At 34.4% G+C, this 22976-nt stretch overlaps 1 protein-coding gene across 1 annotated transcript in view; it reads right to left on the bottom strand.

Annotated features, from left to right (window-relative positions):
- The window catches only part of CDH18 (cadherin 18), a 237845-nt gene that overhangs the window by 4069 nt on the left and 210800 nt on the right, over positions 1-22976 (bottom strand). Inside the window, exon 10 of the mRNA XM_053657326.1 lies at positions 4925-5176. Coding sequence (XP_053513301.1) covers positions 4925-5176 — 252 coding nt within the window. The remainder of the gene's footprint in view (positions 1-4924; positions 5177-22976) is intronic.

Below are 22976 nucleotides of genomic sequence, written 5' to 3'. Positions count from 1 at the left end.
TTCACTTAATCTAGTTAAGTATGCACTTAATGCTTCATTGTTTATTTTAGTGTAAATCTAACCTAGACTTTTGTCATACAATGACCCAAGCAGCATCTTCAAGGAACTCACTTCATTATACTCAGGGGTTTAGATTTATCATCCACTATGTACTTCTGCTCATCTTCATGATTAAGTGAGGAGGCTGTACTAAATTAAAACAGCTATTTCTACAGACTGCCTAATTTACTATAGTAAAATTTCTTATGTTTGTCAGTAAATCAAGTTATTTTCCCTTATGTTTAAATAAGTGGTGGTTGATGTCAAGGGTATTTATGTGCAAGCATAATAAACACCCTTGGAGAACACAATGAATACTATTGTGGAAGCATGGAGGTAATTTGCATCCTCCACCAGTATCAGTACCATATTTGCCTAATGAAATATAGGAGATAATGCAGGGCTTACTATTGCAATAGTTTATATTTTCTTGCTCCCCAAAACCTCAGACATATTTTTTATATATTTTGATTAAAAATGTACATATGGTTAAGATTGACCTTTGATATTTTTGTGTCTCTCCCTTTCCAGGCATAGGCAGTTATTTTCCAGTGACCAATATCCCTAGATTTAGGGATATAGGGATCAACATAATTAATCATACAATCTGCGACACTTTTGAGGATGAAGTGGGTGTTGTTTATAATTACATCAGGACATCAGGACAAATATGAACACGTGTTCGTTCTAGTCAAAGGCAAATTCAAATAAACTCGGAGAGGAAGGTGGAAATGTGGATGATAAGAAGAGCTTTTGATGACCACATAAAAGTTTGTCTGAGAGCTGTTTTTGGAGTAGATGGCACACAGATTCTTGTGGATGACAAAGAATCATCTCTGTGAAACTGGCAATATGACATTGAGCAAAGTGAATCTTCATGTATCATAATAGCCACAGTAAAAACATAATTTTAAATATATTTTAAATCAGTTTATGGTTACTAATAATACCAAATACATAATTTTACTTGAAAGAAAATTTTAATGTTTGAAAATCAAATTGTTTTCTAAAAATCTCAAGACCAAATGTATCTGAAGAAGAGAACAATTATACATGTATATATATTTGAGAATTAAAATCTTATTTAAAAACTGGTGGGCAACTGAATATATTCAAATAATTCCCCATTACCAGTCTATTAAACCATGCATGGAAAACATGGTAGCTCCTCTTACAGTGGGTGAGCTGTGAAAAGAGAATATGATAAAGCTATGGTGTTGTAAAAAAGGGGGAGAGGAAAAGGGAAAGAGAGAGACATAAAGAGTTACTTCTTCTTTATTCAAAATTATAAATCATTTATGGTATTTTGAATTTTGATTATCTAAACTAGATTGAAACATGAGAAAATAGTATTATTTTTGAGAAGTCTTTATTTTAATGAATATTTTATTGCTAGTTAGTGTTTCCTGTTTTCTTTTATCTTTCAGTTGGGCCAGAATTATAAACCCACTTAATTATATTTTATTTAAGAAAATTCAAATATATTTATTCAGTCTCATTATTTTATTCAAAAAACAAATTCAACTTTGGGAAACCTTTTTTCTATTTATTAGTTATATTTTCAGTCCAGTGATTACAGTTTTAAGGGGTTTTGAGTTTTCATAACATAAACTGTCATATGACTTGCATTTGAACATGTCGTACAATGACTCCCAGCATACTCCCCCCACATACTTTTCAGAGCAAGCCTTTTTAACCCCAAAATATCACTTGACTTTTTTTACACACTCATATCTTAATACTAAGTTTTATAGAATGAGGAGGCCCACGTCAGTGAAATTATCTTTGTTAGTTTCCATCATCAGGTACACCTGGTATTGGCTCTTCTCAGTGAAACTTTTTTCAAACCAAGGAGAGCCCACAAAGGCCTCCAAGGTAGCTCTGCTGAGAAACAGTTTGACAGTGATCTTCTTATCCATCCCACCTTTGCCTCCTGGTTCCCCACTTCCCTCACACCAAATCCACTGTGATCTCTGTGGATCAAGAAATGTACGTCCAAGAATAGGAGCAATGTAGCCGGTGTACTCATCTACGTCATTACTTATATATAATGTGTGGACTGTAAGGGTAGCTGGTAGAGGACTGATGCAGATCCAGATTCAATGCCAAATGTGATTAAAGTTTGCGCTGACAGCTGGTCTGGTTCTTTGGCAAGTGGTGGGGTGAGGTTGGGAAAATAATGTCAGATCCAAGGAAGGGAAGGGAACTATAGCTACTCTCTCCTCTACCACCAAACTCTGATTGTACCATGGAGACTCATTCCTGATTCTCTCCTATGATAAAGGTAATTCTGACAGCATATAATCCCTGATCACTATATATACAGCTAACATCTATATTTAGGCCCTTTTGTTTTCAAGCACCATTTTCTTGTAATCGATATGTACACAAATGGAGTATGAACATACCGTAAAATATTGAATTGTATTTAACCTATAATAAAACATAAATAAGCACCACAACACTTTACTGAGGGTTGTAAGGTCCTTCTAGTTGAATATTTTTACGTAGATTCAGAAATAGAAACAAGAGACTGAATGGGTCTCCTCAGGTCATACCGTACATTAATGACAAAACTTTGCTTAAATTTATACAATCAAGGCCATCCCCTACCAAAAAAAAAAAAGCTGCCAGTTAAAACATATTATCGTATTAAATACTGATTTCATGATAGGTTTAGCTTTTATGGTTAAATGTTATTTCAGAATTACAATGTCTAAAATAAAGTTTTGCTACCTCTGGTGTTGCTGATATATTCCTTAAAAATCCTAAACTCGCACTTAACTGACATTATTTTTTAATTACAAGTGATTATATTCTGAGTCTGTTATTTACATATCTTCTGAGCAACAATAAAAACCACTAAAATGTCATGAAAAATATAAATTACATTATAAATAATGATGTTTAAACCCAAGTTTAAGAAATTATTCTGCAACCTTTGGGTGAAACTGTGAAAATACATTTGAATTACAATAAAAATTGAAGGAGTAAACATATCAAATAGCAGCTTGGTTTCATTAGTGCTGAGGGATAGCATAAAATTTAGAAATGTTCTCTTATTTACCCCAAAGGAGGGATAAAATTTTATAAAATAAATTAAATAAAAATACTGTTTCATTAAATAATAAAATGTTATTTTGCACACTACACCTTAAATTAACCTGTGCATGAACATCTTCAATTACTTTTATATTATCTTACTAATGAAAAATAGTTTTATGATAAATCATTTTAAAAAATCAAAGACAACATGCCTCTCCTAATTGAACTACTTTCAGAATAAAGACTTTGGAAGAACTTTTATTAAAGTCACTGAGTTCTATACTTCGTGGTTTAAGTTAGAAACCCTGGATCAATATATACAGTTGTTTTGTTTAGTTTACATTCTGTTTTGGTTTGCTTATGAACTTTTTTGTTTGTTTTAATTTTCAAAGATAAAACCAAATAATGAGTTATGTCTTAATATATTATGACCAATTAATAAATAAATACATTCTAAAAAGCCTGATTTTTCTTATTTCCTTCCCCACAATGCATTTCTTATAAAAACTGCAATAAAATAGATTTTGTTGTGGTGAACCAAACCTCTGTATTCCATGTTGCTAGGTGCAATCAATACCTTTTGGTAATAAATTTATCTAACCCCTGAACAACTTTTGACATTAATGAATGGTCTGTCCTCTTTGATACATTTTCTTCCTTCAACATTTATGATGTTATACTTTACTTATATTCTTCTTTCTTCTCTGATTTTTCCTTTGTTCTCCTTGGTTATCTCATCCTTTTTGGCTTAATGATTACATTGGAGTTTATCACAGATCAGTCCTGGTCTATTTTCTCTTTATATTTTCTAGCCGTAGTGACTCTACCAAAGTGCACTTCTGATGTGCACCAGCTCAGGGAAGATCAAAATCCACATATGGTAAAAGATAAAAGGTCGTCTTTGATGCAATTCTAATTCAGCCATATATCAAACTTATCCAATATCATTGTTTATCAGCTATTTTCTTTTTTTTACCCATGAAAGTACTTTCAAAAATGAACACTATCTCACAGACATTAATTTCTGTTCACAGACATGAAGTTATTAACAGTGCAGTTTTCAAGTGCATTCTTAGGTACTTTAGTTAAATTTTTGATAAATATGAATACTTTCATTCAGGAACCTGCACCATATCATCCAAGGTAACATCTGATCTCACCTAAAACATCTTGATATTACCCACCTTCCCTCAGTTTCACTCCAAGTATGCTAGTCCAAACTACGCTATGTCTGAAAGAGACGCTTCATTTTCTTCCTAATCACTTTTTCTATGTGCTCTTTTGCCTTCATGAGATCCACTTTCTACTTCATTCAGTCATCTTTTTGCAAGATGCAAATTTCATGATAAGATTCTGTTACTTGAAACCTCTCTCTTAACTCTCCTAGAACAAAGAAGCCCCCAATTCTCTCACCCCTTCCTGAATCTCCATTCTATTTTTCAGCTTTATTCTGCTTTGTTCTCCACGCCCTTTGTACAAGTAACTTGACTTCTACCCCAGAAAGAAAATGAGAGACATTCCTCGCAAGAATGTCTCTGTCTCACCAAAGCATTGTGTTGTTTTGGTTTGTTTGTTTGTATAGACAGTACTTACTGTCTTGTATCAAAAAGCAACTAAAAAGTTTATAGTAATAGCAGCTACCAATGCGGTGAAAATGAAAGTCGATGAAAATGAAATCTTTGAAGCCATGTTTTGTTATTCACATTATGCATTTCTGTCTCTTAAGTTTTGTCAAAATCTCTCTTCCCTCCATCTTTCTCTCTTGCCTAACGCAGTGCTGGCCATTGTAGGAGACACTCAGAATCGCCATCACACCACGTAAGGATTCAGAACGACTTACCTAGGAGAATGAGAACACACAGAAGAATAGCGATTAAGGCTCCTGTGCTCAAACCAGCCGAGGACAGGAAGGCTTCAGCATGGCAGGTCCGCACGCGCCCGTCTCTCTCGCACGCACAAACCCTGATGGTGAGGGTGCTGCTGCTGCTGAGAGAGGGGATTCCACCATCAGAGACCATAATGGGGAGATAATACACATCCTGCATAGTGCGACTAAATCTCCTCCGCCTGGTCAGAATGCTGGCTGTGTTATCTATGACAGACATAAGCAAAACAAAACGTACTTAGTAAAGCCGCCAGTGAAGATTCACATTCCATTAGTGGATAAAATGGGCATGTGCGATTGATTGACTTACTTATTTATTTTCGTTTATGAAATGGGAAAAGGGAACATGAAGGGGCAATTATTAAACAGTAACTAATATTGGTTCTCAAGTTAAGGAACCTATTAGGATCATTAATAAAGTCCAAATAAAAAAGAAGGAAAATAGTGGAAGACAGAAGAGGAAAAAATGAATAGATCCTAAATTTGAGGGTGAGCCAGTGGTCCCCAACCCAAACCTGGTGACTCTGAATATAAGCTATAGTAATCCACATCTACATTTTAGCAGACTATTTAGATGATGTTGATGTACCAAAAAGTTTAGGATCCACTGGTATAAATATTTATGAAGAGAACAAATCAACTGGTAAACTTTTTTAGACTTAGTTGTGATTTGAGACACTCTTGTTATAGCAAGCACATTATTAAAAAAGTCAAGGATGAAATAATAATTAATTGTATTTTTACATGCTTTTAAAATGCTATGTACTACAGTAAATGCTTGCATGATACATTTTTGATCAATCCACGGAACCTGTAAGGGAGACAATGTTACATTCCTTACATTTTAGGGGATATTATTTTTACTATAAATAATAATTTGAAAATAAAGACATTGAGTCCCAGAAGATAAATTGGTCAAAATCACAGAGCTAGTGAAGGATCAGAAGACAATAGCAATACATTCCAGAACCTTGCTCAAAACCAAATGTCATAAGGTCGTACTGCCTCTTCTCCACCAGTACACACTTCCAGTTGGAATGCATAGCCTCAGGAGCACATGGTACACCATTATGTTAGCATTGTTACTCCTCATTCTGCATCTGTTAGCTTAAAGACCCTCCTGGTGCACAGGCGGATGTGCTGCTCAGGTCCCCTGCATGCAGAGACTTGCTGTCCTGGCTGTAGATTGCTGGCTGGCACAATAACAGCCTTCTGGAGCAGCACATAATCAATGAATCTTTACTACTAAGTCATAAAGGTTGAGCCTTTTTCTCTGAATGCAGACAATATTGAAGGGCAAGTTTAGTTCCCAAGCTTTCCCACAAGGTCAGTGTAGAAGCCGTAAAATTGCATGCCAGCTCACTTTCTCACTCTTCCCTACCTTTCTTCCTGCTCCTTCCTTTTACTGGTGTTCACAGATACTGATCCCAAGGGTACACTTTAGGAAATATCTTACCCTCTGTACTTCAGTTCAGAGTCACTTCCCAGAAAACACAGCCTGGGACTTAATTACTTTTTGATAAGAACTAAATGAATCATTAGATAATTATATTTAAGAATATTTTCTTTCATATTATTATTTTGAAAGTCAGAATATTATGACATATGGGTATGCTTATGATAGTCATAATAAAATATTCTACAGGCACATGTTTTTGATTGCATATTGTCAAACTAGTGCAATAGACACATAGTAGATTTTCCAAATATTAATGGAATGCAACAATAAAACACATCAATTATATATATTTTATATGTGTACACAATTTTACATGTGTGCCATGTACATATACATATATATGTGAGTGTGTGTTTATGTAGATCTTGTTATATTTGTTAAAGATTTGTTCTAGAGTGTAAGTGAATAATCTGATAAGGGCTTGAAAAACATTTTTGACCTGACAAAAGAGGAATAAAAATATATCAATTGCCTGTTCTGAAATAGGTTTCATAATAGAGAATGGAGAGCAGGATAAATTGCATCATATGCAATAATTTGTTATATAACAATATTGAGTCACAAGTTCTCTCTCCCTCCAGAAACCTGAACTTGGAGGAAATATGTCCATTAGTTTTAGGATGTTCTATCATGATTAATAAACAATTACTTATATGTACAATTCTTTAGTTGAAGGAAAAGCTATAAAGTGAGTATTACAGGCTCAAACATGGTTAAGAATCTCACTGCTGGTCCTTTGAAGAAGAGATGCAAGGCACTGCCCGTGGTTTAGGTAAACATGAAAAATAGCATGTGGAATGACGTGGTGACATGGAATGGGAGATGGAGACTTCCTTTAATGTCTCTGGTCTAGTGTTCTATTCCTAGTCTTAATTTGGAAGTATATTTTCTTTCAGAATACTTATTGGAAATGCAATCAGAAATGTAATCAGAAACAAGAAGAAAGTGAGAGTATGTTTATAATTCACTTTGTGTTCTTAAATAGAAACCTTTCAGACATGAAGGCATAAAAATATTCTTCATTTTTTTTTTTAGTAAAAGGTTTCACTTAAATTTTTTAAAAAAAGGATTTAGGAAGTGGAGAGCTGCCCACCTAGAAAGGCTTAGCACAACAGAATAATGAGATTTTGACAAGGGATATTGAATACCTCACCAGAAGTGGAAAAAAATGTACTTGGCAGAAGGTTTACTGAACTTTGAAAAGAAAACTTTTAACTAAAATGAAGGGAACCAGAAAACATATATGCACACATATAGATGTATACATACATATGCATATAATATACTCAGAGAATAAAATATGCTTAGCCGAAACTGCAAAATTAGAAAGGAATAACAACAATTTCTAAACTTTCTGTTTTCCAAAAGAAACCAAGTATAAATGAAATATTCTATGACTTCCAAATAGATAAAAAATTAATATGAGCTGAATAAAGCCAAACCATGGCAAGCTAGAACATCTGCAGATGAGAAGTGCTAATTATCAGTGTCAAATCAAAGACCATCTCTCATAATGTATACACAAGCTTGGTTCTTAATTCTAACTCTCACAAGTTTTTGATGAAGACAGAAGCTTACAGAACACTTGGCACCCAAGTTAATATAACTAATATATTGGGTTAGGATTTAGGGAGATTTTGAAAAACCAGAACAAAAGCTTAAATTAACAAGGACATATAAAATAAAGATGTGTATTAGATTATAAACTTTGAAAAGTATCATATATGGAAGATGGTCATAGGGAGGCCAAATAAAACGGTCTCAGAAACATTCAACGAATGTATGGAATTTCTATGCATCTCTTTACTGAGAAGATTGCTTTAGAATACTGTGCCCGCTCTTGGGTTTCCTACTTTAAAAGTGATGCTCTAACACAATGGAGTATGCATCATCTAGGAGAACATAACCAAGATGGGAAAAGAGGAGAATTTATCGTATGAAGAATGTGAAAATTCTACATGTCACTTATGGATTTAGGTGACCAAAACATCTCAGAAATTGTCCATAAAAATGTGGCAAAATTTCTTAATAATTACTCTCCTTATGAATGTAATCGATATAGTCCTGAACTTAATCGATATAGTCCTGAACTTAGTAGTTCAGGAGTCCTGAACTACTCAGATGTAGTCCTGAAGCAACTACATCTTCAGTGTAATGTAGAAATAGCTTTGAACATGTTTTAATCTTTCAAAATAGACATCAATGAATTCTTTATTTTGTTATATATCCCATTACTTGATTTGTTCAGAAAAAGATATGGGCGCATAGAGAAGAAACTAGGGAGACTAAGAGGTAGGTATTTGACTCACGTAGACACATTGTGATAATCGTAAAAAAATGAAATTTGAAGTCCTTTGAAAAGCAATAATACTACTGAAGTTAATTTTTATAGCTATAATAATTGCAGGAATTTTATCATTGATAATTTTGTGGGAACTTTCCAAAAGAATGTTCATAGCAAAATATATTGTTGGGCAGTTATACGGCCACTATCTTTAACTCTATAGGAACAGAAGGCTGAAGATAATACAAGTTGCCCATGGATTCTGGAATCCAGATATAATTTTCTGGAATTATCAGACTGTTTCCAATATTTTTTTTCCTTTTTTGGTATCTTGAATAATGAATGATTCTAATTTCTATTTCTACTTTTGCAAACACTAATACAGTTTAAGTTAAAATAAGGCATGTTTTAAAAACCAATTTCTGAAGCAAAAACAAATCCTATACTAAAGTATAATATTACCTTACATCTTGGAAATTGTTAAAACTATGTGTTCTTCAAAACTCTTAAATTATTAGACACTCATAGACCCCTGGCCTTTCAACAGAACTCTTGCTTGGTAATGCGAGTGTAAAGGTATACATTATCTCAAGCATAGCCAAGCAGACTATTAAAATAGTATTTACACCCCTGGCTGGTGTAGCTCAGTGGATTGAGTGCAGCCTGTGAGCCAAAGGGTCACCAGTTCAATTCCCAGTCAGGGCATATACCTGGGTTGCAGGCCAGGTCCTCAGTAGGGGCCACACAAGAAGCAACTATACATTGATGCATCTCTCCTTCTCTTTCTTTCTCCCTTCCCCTCTCTTTAAAAATAAATAAATACAAATTAAAAAAATAAAATAGTATTTACAAATATATCTGCATAGCAGAAACAATTGAGATTCTCAGATATGGATCTCTACTTGGACTTTTTTTAATGTTTCTGAAGAAAAAGTCAGAAATAGAATCATTAGCTTCTACCAGACAGATAAGCAGGCTTCAAATTGTTTTCATTTTTTTTCTAGTCTTGCAGCAGCAGTAAGATGCATTTATAATTTTACTATTATCAGATACCATACATGAAACAGTGCTCTTTTGCTTTGCTCCTTTGAAATAACAGGCACTTGATAAATAATGAATAGAACTATACTCAGCAAGAACTTGTCTTCCACTACAGTGTCCTTATTATGTTGGCATGTATTAAGAAATTAAAACCAAAATGAGCTAATATATCTTGCAATACTCAACAGCATGATATCCTCATGTTCCTCACTAAAGGTTTAATCCTCTCATGTTTACTGACTTTCCTTTCTTTTAAACTTAGACTTGACCAAATCTTGATTTTTAGACTCTTGGTTCTGCCTGTTCATTTAAGTTTATAAATATCCTCCTCGTCTGACTTTGTGTTTTTGCCAAACCACAGATTCATGATCCAATCTGTCATTAGGTTCTTATTTGCACCCTGGAATGTCATTCCTTCGACCATCTGTCACACTCCTCCTTGATAATTTTTAAATCCCAGGTAAACACAACCATCCATTGTCTCAGGTGTCTGCTTTCAGATTCCTAAATAATGTGGGCAGAATAGTTATAGCCATCTTAGTCAATTCACCAAGTATATAGAGAAATTGGATGATGTTGTAAGAGGAGATTATTAAACAGTCTATTAATATCTATTTTTATCAGTTGCCACATAGTAGTTTTTCTAATTTGATTCTGCCATTTCCTTTTGAGCCATATTGCCCCACTCACAGCCAGAAAACATCTCTCTGTAAGGAAGCTTACACATCCATTACTGACATTTTAAAACCACAGTTGAAACTGCTCAATACTTCTTTGATATCAATTATGTCTAACTGTGCATACATGACTTTGCATAGCAAAGGCATTTTAAAAATAACATAAATATGTACAAAACAAAAATATATGTCTTGAGGACTGTCAGCAAATCTGCTCATGAACCACACAAATTTGAATAAGTATTGAATATGAGGTGGAGAAAGGGATAAAGAGTAAAAAATAAACTTTTTAAAGTAAAAATTCATCCCTCAATTTAAAGTTATTTATAAACATATTATAATAATATAACTTACAAAGTAGAGATATACAGATAAACTAGTTTGCAAAAAATCAACACACAGCAACAACAACAAAAAGAGACTCTACCTACCGTCACAGAACTTTAACTGATACAAATATTATTTTTGTAGGGAATGGATGGATCGAAATAGAAAAAATTAAATTTACAGTCACTAAATTTATAAACACTGAAAGAATTTATAAGGATCCATTCTTAGAGAGCTTTATAACACATCATCCCTCTTTAAAAATGCTTTGAAGCCCCCTCTGCCCGCAGGCACAGGGCAGAATAGATAGATGCTGCCCATAGCACTGTGTGGTTCTGAGAAAGGAAATAATTAGGGAGAAGTGCACAATAAAATAGAAAGCAAAACCAAGTGGCAAGAAATGGTAAAGGTAGCCACAATTTTATTTTGTTTTTCTACTTGTGTATTTGTGCTCAGTGAGTATGAGTCAGCCGTCCTTTGGCTGTCACTGTGCGTAGCAGTACAGCATAAGCGTGTGAGAGGAGGGTCGGGCAGGCAAACCTCTCTACAAAAGGTATATACAAGTTAAACAAGCCAACGGGGGTTAAAATAATGAAGTAGACAGGAAAGGCATGTTTTTCTTTCTAGAGCAACAGGCCCACTTAAACTCATCAAGTCACTACATTCGTAGATCACATTTTCCCAATTCGGAGTCAGGGTTGCACACAGACTGTCTCCCATTAGTCAAGCTTTGGGTTCTACTTTGCAGAAAGGATAGCGTGGTCCTATCACGTGTGACTGGATACGTTTTGTGAGTGAGGACGGAGTGAGATTTGACTTGGAGGAGAAAGGAGATTGTTAGCAGAACAAAACCAGACCCCTCACTCCCAGTAGGTGGTGACTTAGCAGGCACAGCTGTTCTCCCAGTCACTGGGGAACCTGTGAGGCTTTATTTGCAGCTGTAGGCTCAGGACAGGCTATGTGTGCCATTTTACTTGGGAATGCAGGAACTGCTAAATGGTCTTTTGAAGCCATGTGGATAAAAACAGAATTTTAAATGGTTATGCTCTGTAGAGAAATTACAACACCAGCTGTGAGTTCTGGTTTGAAGGATAGAAATAAACTATGGGAATACTGACTACTACAGATCTGACAATGCTAAAGACATTCAGAATAAACTTAAAATCTCCCATGGTTTCCAACACACACACACAAACACACACTCTCTCTCTCTCTAAATGACGGCATTTCACTACAATGAACAAAAAACTGAAAGAAAATACACCAAAAGACACATTTTTAATAGCTACATGGTCAAAGTTGAAACTATTCCTTATCTTAAACTCAAGGCAATGCAAACTTGAAGTGAGATAATCTTTCACTAAACCCATATGTCCATAAGAAAAAGCAGTATTTTGCTATTTAAGTGTATTGTTTATTTTTTAATTTTTTAAAATTGTTATTTGTTTGTTTTTATACAGAGGGAGAGGAAGGGAGAAAGGGAGGAAACATCAATGTGGAGTGGTTGCCTCTCACGTGCCCCACACCGGGGACTTGGCCCACAACTGAGGCATGTACCCTGACTGGGAATCAAACCAGTGACATATGATTAAAATGGTAATTTTCAGTGAAATTCTTTCATTATTCTTAAAAGAATGTGTTATTTGGACTCATTTATTTTTAAAAGGCAAGTGTCTACTAAAGTGGACAACACATATAAGAAGAAGGAAACAGATAAGTGAGTAGTACATGTTCTTGATAGCAAATTATCGATGAAGTTATTATAATAAGTGTTTCAGATTTAAAAGGCTCATTAATTGTTATTTAGAACCCTGAAAACTGAGACACAAGTGTATAACAATAATAAATTACGTTTTCCCCTTCTAAAAACTGTAAGATACACAAATACACTTGAAAATTGGTATTAAGCCTAGGAATTAGGTTAGGGAAGCTCCTTGCCTCACACAAAACCTAGTCTCTCAAGAGGCGGCATAAAAGATCATGAAACAGAACAGACTTACTCTGCAGACTAATGATGATTTAATATTGGGGGATTAGGTGGTTCTTTTACATTAAAAAATAAAAGAACAAAGTAATTATATGCACAGAATCGTCATGCAAACCTCTATTCCTAGTTTTGTGACATGACTATAGTTCATTTGATATAGGAATTTGGTTAAGAAGTCAAAATTATACAATGGATTGTTTAAATGCTAACATTAAAAGCTTATGTATGACAATTTAAAGAGAAGGTGACAGTAGAAAAAAACTACATTTTAATCAGGAAACATTCCTTTTGTTGTTGTTGTTGTTTTAGAGTAATACAATTTAAAACTACTGCAACTTAAATTTATCTCCTAAACCTGACTTTTAATTTTAAGTAAAATTGTTTTATTGTCAATATATTAGTTAATGGATAAAATAAGGTTATTATCTATACAATAGATGATATAGATTATCTAATATATAATAGGTAATATATTTACAATATATATTGTACTATATATGTTGTAAAAAAAGTCAAGAAAAGATTTATTTCTCTTCGTTGTTTTCCAAATAAATATTTCATAGGTAAGGGGTTATAACTTTTTACATAAATATTGAATATACCTGTTTATCACATTTTTTTTTATCCAGCACAGTCTGGTACCAAAGGAGGTAAAGGATTCATGGCAGAATATTTTATTCATTTCTGGAGCACAGACATTAGCACAGTGGTTAGAACTTAATGTTATTAATAGTACATTAAAATGCCCCCTTTCTGCTTTGTCACATCTCCCTGGTTAGAGCCTTCTGACTGACAGAAATTTTGGAGAGGATCTTGAGCTAATTTTAATTAAATTTTAAAGAAAAAATATCTGTTGCCTATCAGTGAACATCCAGGCAGCCAGCTTCTCAGTGATAATTGGATGATTGTCAAAGTGTCCTTTTCTTCCAAGCCCAGTTTCTTTCAACTATTGAATGAGACTGTTCCCAAATGACTCTTGCTTCGTAACATGCAAGTCTGAGTAAAATGTTAGTTTTTGACTGACCGATCCTTCCACTGATAACAAAGAGAAAATCCTGTATCTTTCAAGAAATTCTGTTTAATGGCACCAGAGAACTGCTAAAGCAAGATAACTAGAAGGATAAGATTGCAGAGGGGAAGTGTAGAGAGGTGAACTGTTGATTATTATGTATCTGCTTTGTTTTGTTTTTGGAAGTTTGGCAGGAAGCTAAAACTCTAAGCTGGAAAGCAAAGAGGATGTTTTGTTTTTTTGTGTATTTGTTTTGCCATCTCCTGTTGTTGCACAATGACTGGAGACAGGGACCAATCAGGCACTTGACTGGTGCACAAACAGGCACTCAACGGAAAGCCCTAGAAGTCTGTGCCAGGAGTGCAGACCGACCTGTGGTAGACTGAACCTGACGGAAACTGCAAAGTGGCCTTGATTCAGCTCAACTCTGACTGTATTAAAGTGATTAATTTCCCTCTTTTATTGCTTATCAGAGAAAATGGTGACTATTCTCTGGAGGAAATATATTGGCATTTTAGACTCTGCTAGGTCGACACACTGTGTGACATTCGACTAAAAATTGCCACATAGGACACAAGAGTATAAGTGCTGGTCTTACCTCCCCAGTAACCCTAATCGGGGTGGAGGGAGGTGAACAAAAACTAGTCACCTTACTGAGACATTAGAGTTAACTGACAATGATTATAAAGACATTAAGATTAATAGGTTAAAAAATAGAGGGTGGAACCAAATGGAGGAGGAGTAAGTGGAAGCTACACTAACATTACCCCAGGACCAATCTGGAATTATAACTAAATTTTAGGAAGATCATCCCAGTAACCAACTGAACACTAGCTGGAGAAAAGCTTTATAACCAGGGACAGAAAGAAGAAACCAACTTCACTACAGCGAGACTGGTAGGGACCGTGGAGGAGGCATGAGAGGGCTGGCCAAGCTTCCAGGGGTGGCAGCTAAAGTTCCAGAGGGAGGTTTCAGTGGCCAGGGGGACCCCATGAGAAGTGTGGGGTCTAAACCCCAAGCCGTGCTCCCAAAGAATTGGAAAGGAGCCCAGATAACATCCAGCTGTGAAAAGCAATAGGGTTTCTGTCTGCCAGGGAGAGATGGCTGGAAACTCAGCCTCACAAAAGGCCAGTGCACAAAATTTTGTTTGCAGCCAGTTAAGCTGGGATCCAGCAGAGGGAGGGCAGTGTGGACTAGAGACATTGGAGGGAGTCTGAGATTGGTGGCTTTGGGGATAGAACTGAAGTAACAGCCACCAGAATATTTTGCTGCCAGCAAAAAATTCGGCAGTCATTTCCCATACTGCTGAAACCATCTTTCTCAGGTAAAACACTCTTGTCCAAGTGGCATCATCCTGAGAGGAGCTATAGCCCTGATCACTGGAATTACTTTGCCTTACTCTGTGGCACTTAAACTGATTACAACTTGATTAGTTCAACAACTGATCGGTTTAATGGCTGATCAGTTTAAAAGCAAAGGCAGAAAATACAAAAAAGCTGTCAAAATGGGAAGACAAAGAAACAGACCCTGAAAGAAACAAAAATAATTCTCTAGAAGAACTAGATGAAATGAAGGTAAGCAATTTATTAGACAGTGAGTTTAGAGTACTGACTATAAGGATACTCAACAGCATGAAAAAGACATTGAAACCATGAAAAAGAACAGGTCAGAAATAAAGAGTGCAATATCTGAATAAAATAATACACTGGAAGAATAAACAGTAAGTTAAATGAAGCAGAGGACTGAATCAGAGATTTGGAAGGCAAGGTAGATAAAAACACCCAAGAAGAGCAGCAAAAGAAAGAAAGAATTAAAAAATATGAGAACTTAAGAAACATTTTGGACAACAGGAAGTGTAACAACATGCACATCATGGGAATACCAGAAGGAGGAGAGAGTGAGCAAGGGATCAGGAAACTATTCAAATAAATAATGACTTGAAACTTCCTTAATATGGTGAAGGAGAAAGTCACGCGAGTTCTAAACAAGTTGGACCCAAAGAGGTTTACACTCACACAAATCATAATTAAAATGACAAGGCTCAAAGACAAGTAGAGAACCCTAAAAGTCACAAGAGAAAAGCAGGTACCATATTTTGTTGGGTACAATAAGCACTTTTTGCCCAAATTTTTTAGGGAAAAATAAAGATGCACATTACACATAGGTAGTAGTGATTCTGTATCCATATAAATGTTTTAATTCTTTTATTTATGCTTATGAATTAAAGTATAACTCTAGAAAGTGATAATGTCTGTATGCAGAATAATACCTTGGAATATGGTAATTTGGATACTAAATATAAATAAAAGTTGAATTAAAAAATTAAAATGAAAGATTTTTTTCCTGAAAGTTCGAGTCAAAAGCATGGGTACTCATTATACCCTGGAGTGCATTGTACACAGGAAAATATAGCAGTTACTTACAGAGAAGAACCAATTAGACTGGCATCTGATTATTCACCAGAAACATTTCAGGCCGGAAGGGAGTGGCGTGATATATTCAAGGTGATGAAAAGCAAGGACCTACAACCAAGACTACCTTACCCAGCAAGGCTATCATTTAAAATTATAGGAGAAATCAAGAGCTTCCCAGATAAGAAACAGCTAAAGGAGTTTGTTAATACCAAACAAGCACTGCAACTAATGTTAAAGGCCTTGCTTTAAGAAGAAGAAAAGGTAAAGAACAATAAAATGGGGGACAAAGTCTAACAATAAAATGGCACTACATATGCATCTATCAATAATCACCTTAATGTAAACGTCTCAAATGCTCCAACCAAAAGACACAGGTTGGCTGCATTGATGAAAAAATAAGACCCATCCATATGCTGCCTCCAAGAGACCCATCTCAGATCAAAAGATACACACAGACTAAAAGTAAAGGGTTGGAAAAAGGTATTTCATGCAAATGGAAAAAAAAAGCTAGGATAGCAATATTTATAGCCAAAAATATAGTTTAAAACCAAGGTGATAGTAAGAGACAAAAAATGACCCTACATGATGCCAAAGGGACCAATCCATCAAGAGAATATAAGCCTAGTAAACATTTATGCACCAGACAGAGCAGCACCTAAGTATGTAAGGCAAATTTTGATGGACATTAAGAGAAAGACAACAGAAGTATGGTCATAGTCTTGGATTTTAACACCCAAATGACTTCAATGGATAGATCTTCCAGGCAGAAAAATCAACAAGGAGACAGCAGCCTTAAATGGCACACTAGATCAAATGAATTTAATTGATACCTTCGGAGCATTTCACCTCAAAGCAGCAAAATACATATACTTTTCAAGTGCACATAGAACATTTTCTAATATAGACCACATATTAGTACATAAAACAAGTCTCATTAAATTAAGAAGATTGAAATTACCACAATGTTATGAAACTAGAAATCAATCACAAGAAGAATGGTGAAAACCACACAAAGACATGGAAGCTAAACAACATGTTATTAAATAATGAATGAGTCAATAAAGAGATCAAAGAAGATCATTTTTGTTTGTTTCAATACCTTGAAACAAATGAAAATGAGGACAAAACAATTCAAAATCTCTGGGACACTGGGAAAGCAATCCTAAAAAAGAAATTCATAGCATTTTAGGCCTATCTCAAAAAACAAGAAAAAGCTCAAATAAACAATCTAACTTTATACTCAGTGGAGCTTGAAAGAAAACAACAAAGCCCAGCAACTAGAAGGAAGGAAATAATAATAAAAATCCAAGGAACAATAAATGAAACAGTCTAAAAAATAATAATATAAAAGATCAACGAATCCAGCAGCTGGTTCTTTATAAAAATAAACAAGATTGAGAACTCTTTTAACAGGATCATCAAAAAAGAGTGAGAGAGAGAAAGGACATGAATAAATAAAATCGGAAATGAAAGAGGAGAAATAACAACTGATACCAAAGAAATGCAAAGTATTGTAAGAAAATATTATGAACAACTATATCACAACAGACTGGCAACCTGAATGAAATGGATACATTTCTAGAAACACAATCTTATGTGATTCACCACATAAACAGAATGAAGAACAGGATCACAAGATAACCACATAATCATATAGATACAGAAAAAACATTTGATAGAATCCAACATCTATTTATGATAAAAACTCTTAGCAAATTGGGAATAGAGGGAACATAATTAAACATAATAAAGGCCATGTATGGCAAATCCACTGCCAGTACCACACTGAATGGACAAAAACTACAAGCCTTCCCCTTAAGATCAAGAGCAAGACAGGGATGTCTGCTTTCACCTCTCTTATTCAACATAGTACTAGAAGTCCTAGGCATAGCAATCAGACAAGAAGAAAAAATAAAAGGCATCAAAGATTGAAAAGGAAGAAGTAAAACTGGCTTTATTTGCAGATGACAAGACTATGTACTTTGAGAACCCCAAAGATTCCACCAAGAAACTATTAGAACTGATAAATAAATTTAGCAAAACAGCAGGATACAAAATTAGTATTCAGAAATCAATTACAATTTTATATGCTAATAATGAACTAACAGAAAGGGAAATTAAGAAAATTCCATTCACAATTGCTTCAAAAAAATTAAATGCCTAGCGATAAATTTCACCAAGAAGCTAAAAGACCTTTACTTGGAAAATTGTTATGACACCAAAGAAAGAAATAGAAGATACAAATAAGTGGAAGTACATACAATGTTCATGCATAGAAAAAATTAACATTATTAAAATGTCCATATTATTAAAGCAATCTATAGATTTCATGAAATTCCAGTCAAGATTCCAATGACATATTTCACAGAACTGGAACTAATATTTTTAAAAATTTAGATAGGACCACAAAAGTCCCCACAGAGCAACAGCAATCTTAAAAAAGAAGAACAAAGTAAGAAGAATCAAGCTACCTAATATCAAACTATACTACAAGGTCATAAAAATCAAAACAGTATGGTCACCGTCATAAAAACAGACATACAGATCAATGGAATAGAATAGAGAGCCCAGGAATAAACCCACATCTTAGTATTCAAAGGAGGAAGTAAACACATACAATGGGCTAAAGATAGTTTAGTCAACAAATGGTGTTGGGAAAATCGGACAGATACATGCAGAAAATGTAACTAGACTACCTTAATACACCACACAAAAGAATAAATTCAAAATACATCAATGACTTAAATGTTAGACCCAAATCCATAAAGATCCTATAAGAAAACATAGGCAGCAATTTCTCAGACATTTTAAAACATTCTTTATTGTATATATCTCCCAGGCAAGGGAAATAAAAGAAAAAAAAAACAAACGGGACTACATCAAATTAAAGTTTTTGCACAATGAAGGAAATCATTCATGAAATACAAATGCAATCTACAGAATTGGAGAACATATTAGGTGATACATCTGAGAAGGGGTTAATATCCAAAATTTATAAAGTACTTACAAATCTTAACACCAAAAAAACCAAACAAACCAATTAAAAAATGGGCAAATGACCTAAATAGGCACTTTTCCATTGAGGACATACAGAAGGCCAATAGACATATGAAAAGATGCTCAATATCACTAATCATCAGAGAAATGCAAATTAAAACCACAATGAGGTTTCCATCTAATACCTGTCATAATGGCCATCATTAATAAATCAACAGACAAGTTCTGCCAAGGATGTGGAACAACAGAACCCCTTTTGCACCGTTGGTAGGAATGCAGATTGGAGTAGCCAGTGTGGAAAGCAGTATGGAGATACTTCAAAAATTAAAAATGGGTCTTTTGGACCCAGCAATCCCACTTCTGGGAATATATCTGAAAAAACACTAAACATCAATTCAAAAGAACATAAGTGCCTCTATGTTCATTGTAGTGATATTTACAGCCACCAAGATATGGAAGCAGCCCAAGTGTCCATCAGTAGATGAGTGGATAATAAAACTATGAGACATTTACACAGTGGAATACTACTCAGCTTTAAAAAAGAAGAAAGTCTTACCCTTCGTGACAGTATCAATGGACCTGCAGAACATTATGCTAAATGAAATAAGCCAGTCAGAGAAAGACTATACCTCATGATTTCACCCACACATGAAATCTAATGAACAAACTGAACTAACAAGCAAAATAGAGACACGCTCATGGATGGAGAGCAGATGACAGTAGTAGGGATGGTTAGGGGGTGGAGAGATTGTGCAAAAAGGAAAAGAACTCAAAGGTATGGACAATGGTGTGGCAATTGCTGGTGGGAGGTGGTACAAGGGGACTAAATGGTAACAGGAAAATACAAAGAAGATTAAACCAAAAAGAGAGGAAATATTTTTTAAAAGTTAAAAAATATGTAGAAAATTTCACCAAAGATTTTCATCTCTATGAAAAGAAAGAAATGGCTGTCAAGTAAAGCAGTGTGTTTCGACTGCATTTTCTCTGATAGGAGTCTTGTTTTCTTGAGCAGACTATCAACTGCACATAGGTGTTTTGTATTCATATATTTACAGCCTATGTTTCAGTGAATTATATAAAAATAGGTCCCAAAGTAAAAAAATAAAAAAAAAACCTTTTATATAAATAGGGTAAAAGACTCAAAAAGAGGTGTTATCTCCTGTCCAGATAAATTAGCAAACTCCAAATTAACAAGAGATAAAATGTATGACAGAAAGATTTAATGAAGATAATAAAGGTCTGGAAAAACATGGAGTATGGTCTTAAATTTAGTTATTTAGTAAGCAAATGTGGGTGGTAAAGTGAAGAATCCCATCAAAGTATCTTGGCATGAGGATATTAGCTAGCTTATATGACTCCAGACATAAATACCATTAAGACATCTATTCCACAATAAGCTAATTGTACATATATGAACAACTTATAACAAAAAACAGGTGCTTTTTTATAATTGTTTCTACTAGAAATTAGTCCAAACAAAGTGTCAAGAAATATAAAGTAATTGAGATTTTACCATTGTCACATGTTAACAGATTAGCCTGCTACACTTTAATGGATGCTGGCAGAAGACACTAGACTTCTGGGTTAGACACAAAGGACTTTATTACTCACGTCACGGCAGACAGGATGACCTCTCATTCAGAACAGTCTAAGACAATAGAGAGTGTCTTGTTCCAGAATGGAATGCAGGTTTGTTAATCTAATTGCCCGATATAATACATAGAAATACAGGTAATGACTACCTCTGGGACAAAGTCCCACCTGAGTTTCTTGCAGCCCATTATAGAATATTGGGGTTTCCTAATTCTAGTTCCTCCACTTTGAAGCAAATCCACTGCGCACGACATGCACTTGGGCCACTTCATGTTTTTCTCTAGAGACTTTGGGGTAATAGAAGAGAAAACATGAACTTCATCTCACTTCCCATGCCAGGAGAAATCAAGTTGCTTGTCTCTGACCCAGGAGTGCAGAGCTTTCTGCTAGCATCCAGGAAATTGTGTAAAGACTAATTAGTTAGCATGTGGATAGGGTATAATCTCAACACCCAGGTGTGAATGTCACTATTACACACTTCAAACCTGGGTGGTTGAACCATTGATATTCCCAGTTTTTGTGCTTTTTATTTTTTGGCTAATGGGGTACATTGATGAGTGTTTAATCATTTTTCACTTTTCTATTTAAGATTATTAATAGTTTTGAACAAATATTTATATGTTGATTTAAGATTTTGGTCTTACTCTTCTGTTAGTTATTTATCCTTTCTTGTCCTTTAACTGTTTCATTTTCTCTTTGGAATGTTTATTTTATTTTGTGGGAAGTTTTAAACATATTCATGATAATAATCCTTACTAAGTTATATGTATGTCTGTAGCTTACTCCAGGTTATAACCTGTTCTCAAATTTCATTTGAAAATAATCTGATGCAGGAGTAAAATTACTTTAATATCACATTTGTCAATATTTTAATAACTGTGGTATTTATATCTTCTATAAGAAATTCTCTCCTACCCTAATTACAAAATATGGTGCACCACAGTTTTCTCTAATGCTCTTAAATTTCTGATTGTATAAATAGTTATTTAAGCTATGTATATAATTTATTTGTGTGTATGTGTTTGAGAGATATTAATGTAGTTTCTTTAGATATATAGCCAATTGGTCCATTTCGATGTATTTTTTGAATTACCTGTTTCATAGTCATTATAAATGTCTTCTGTCAAGTTTATATATTTATACCTAGATTTAAGTATTCAATCATTTTTTAGCCCACTCAATTGGTTTGCATCTATCTATACCTGTACTAGTATCACCTTTAAGGCGCACCTCACTGCTGTGTGCCCATCTCAAACCGTTGATTACCTATGTTGTGGCTGGACCTCCTATTGTGGTTCTTATGATGATGACCAGATGATCTCAGCAATAACCACCAGAAAACTTGGAAACACGGTTTACTGCTAACATGTCCAGGAAATTACAGGACACAACTGGGGCTAGACAGCTTGTGGGAAGAGGAGTGCGTGAATGGGCCCGGAATTCTACCTTCATTGGGGTTGGTGGGGACTGGTTTTGTGGAATAACCTTTTATATCAATTAAAAGAAATAAGTGCAGGAAGAAGAAAAAACTAGCCGTCCAAATCATCAGTTATTGAAATTAACCAAGATTTCTAAGACAAAGTCGTGTGTGCATGGGCGGGGCTTGTGCAGCCTGGGGACGGTGATAGTTGGCTCAAGGAAGCCATTTTTGAGATGGATGCCTCAGCAATAAAAGAGTGTCAGGCACTTCCAGTCCAAAAACAATAATAATAATAAAAATCAACTATTAGCAATTATGATACAGTCATCTTTATAACATCTCAGTATCTGTTGGGATATGCCTCTTCCCTTTTCTCTAACTATATTCCTCATTTATCTTCATTTTCAATACATTCTTGATTTTTCTTACTCCTTTACCATTATCATTTTATTAACACATTATTTAATTCAGTTTATGATTTAAAATATATTTAGGTTATAGATTAATATGAAAATTTGACAGTTTCTGGTTTAATCATGTGGTAAAACTGCATTTTTAAATATAATGAGATGTATTTAAAAATAATATCTAATCTGATTGTAACTATGATATAGTTGAACCAATATCTACTTACTTTTTTCATGGTCTATGCTTCTACTTTGCACCTATATTATGTTTTCTGACCTGCGTTCTACTAATAAAATATGCTTTATTATTTAACCTATGAAAATTTTTCCTTGCTTTGAAAATTACAGATTTTTTATTCTAGTAATTAACTAAAAAACTTAGTCAACAAAAA

Source organism: Artibeus jamaicensis, unplaced genomic scaffold (assembly GCF_021234435.1).
Source record: "Artibeus jamaicensis isolate MK-2021 breed Jamaican fruit bat unplaced genomic scaffold, CSHL_Jam_final scaffold_369, whole genome shotgun sequence".
Taxonomy (NCBI): Eukaryota; Metazoa; Chordata; class Mammalia; order Chiroptera; family Phyllostomidae; genus Artibeus; species Artibeus jamaicensis.
The sequence above is the reverse complement of the archived record's forward strand: the minus strand, read 5'-3'. Positions and strand labels throughout refer to the sequence as shown.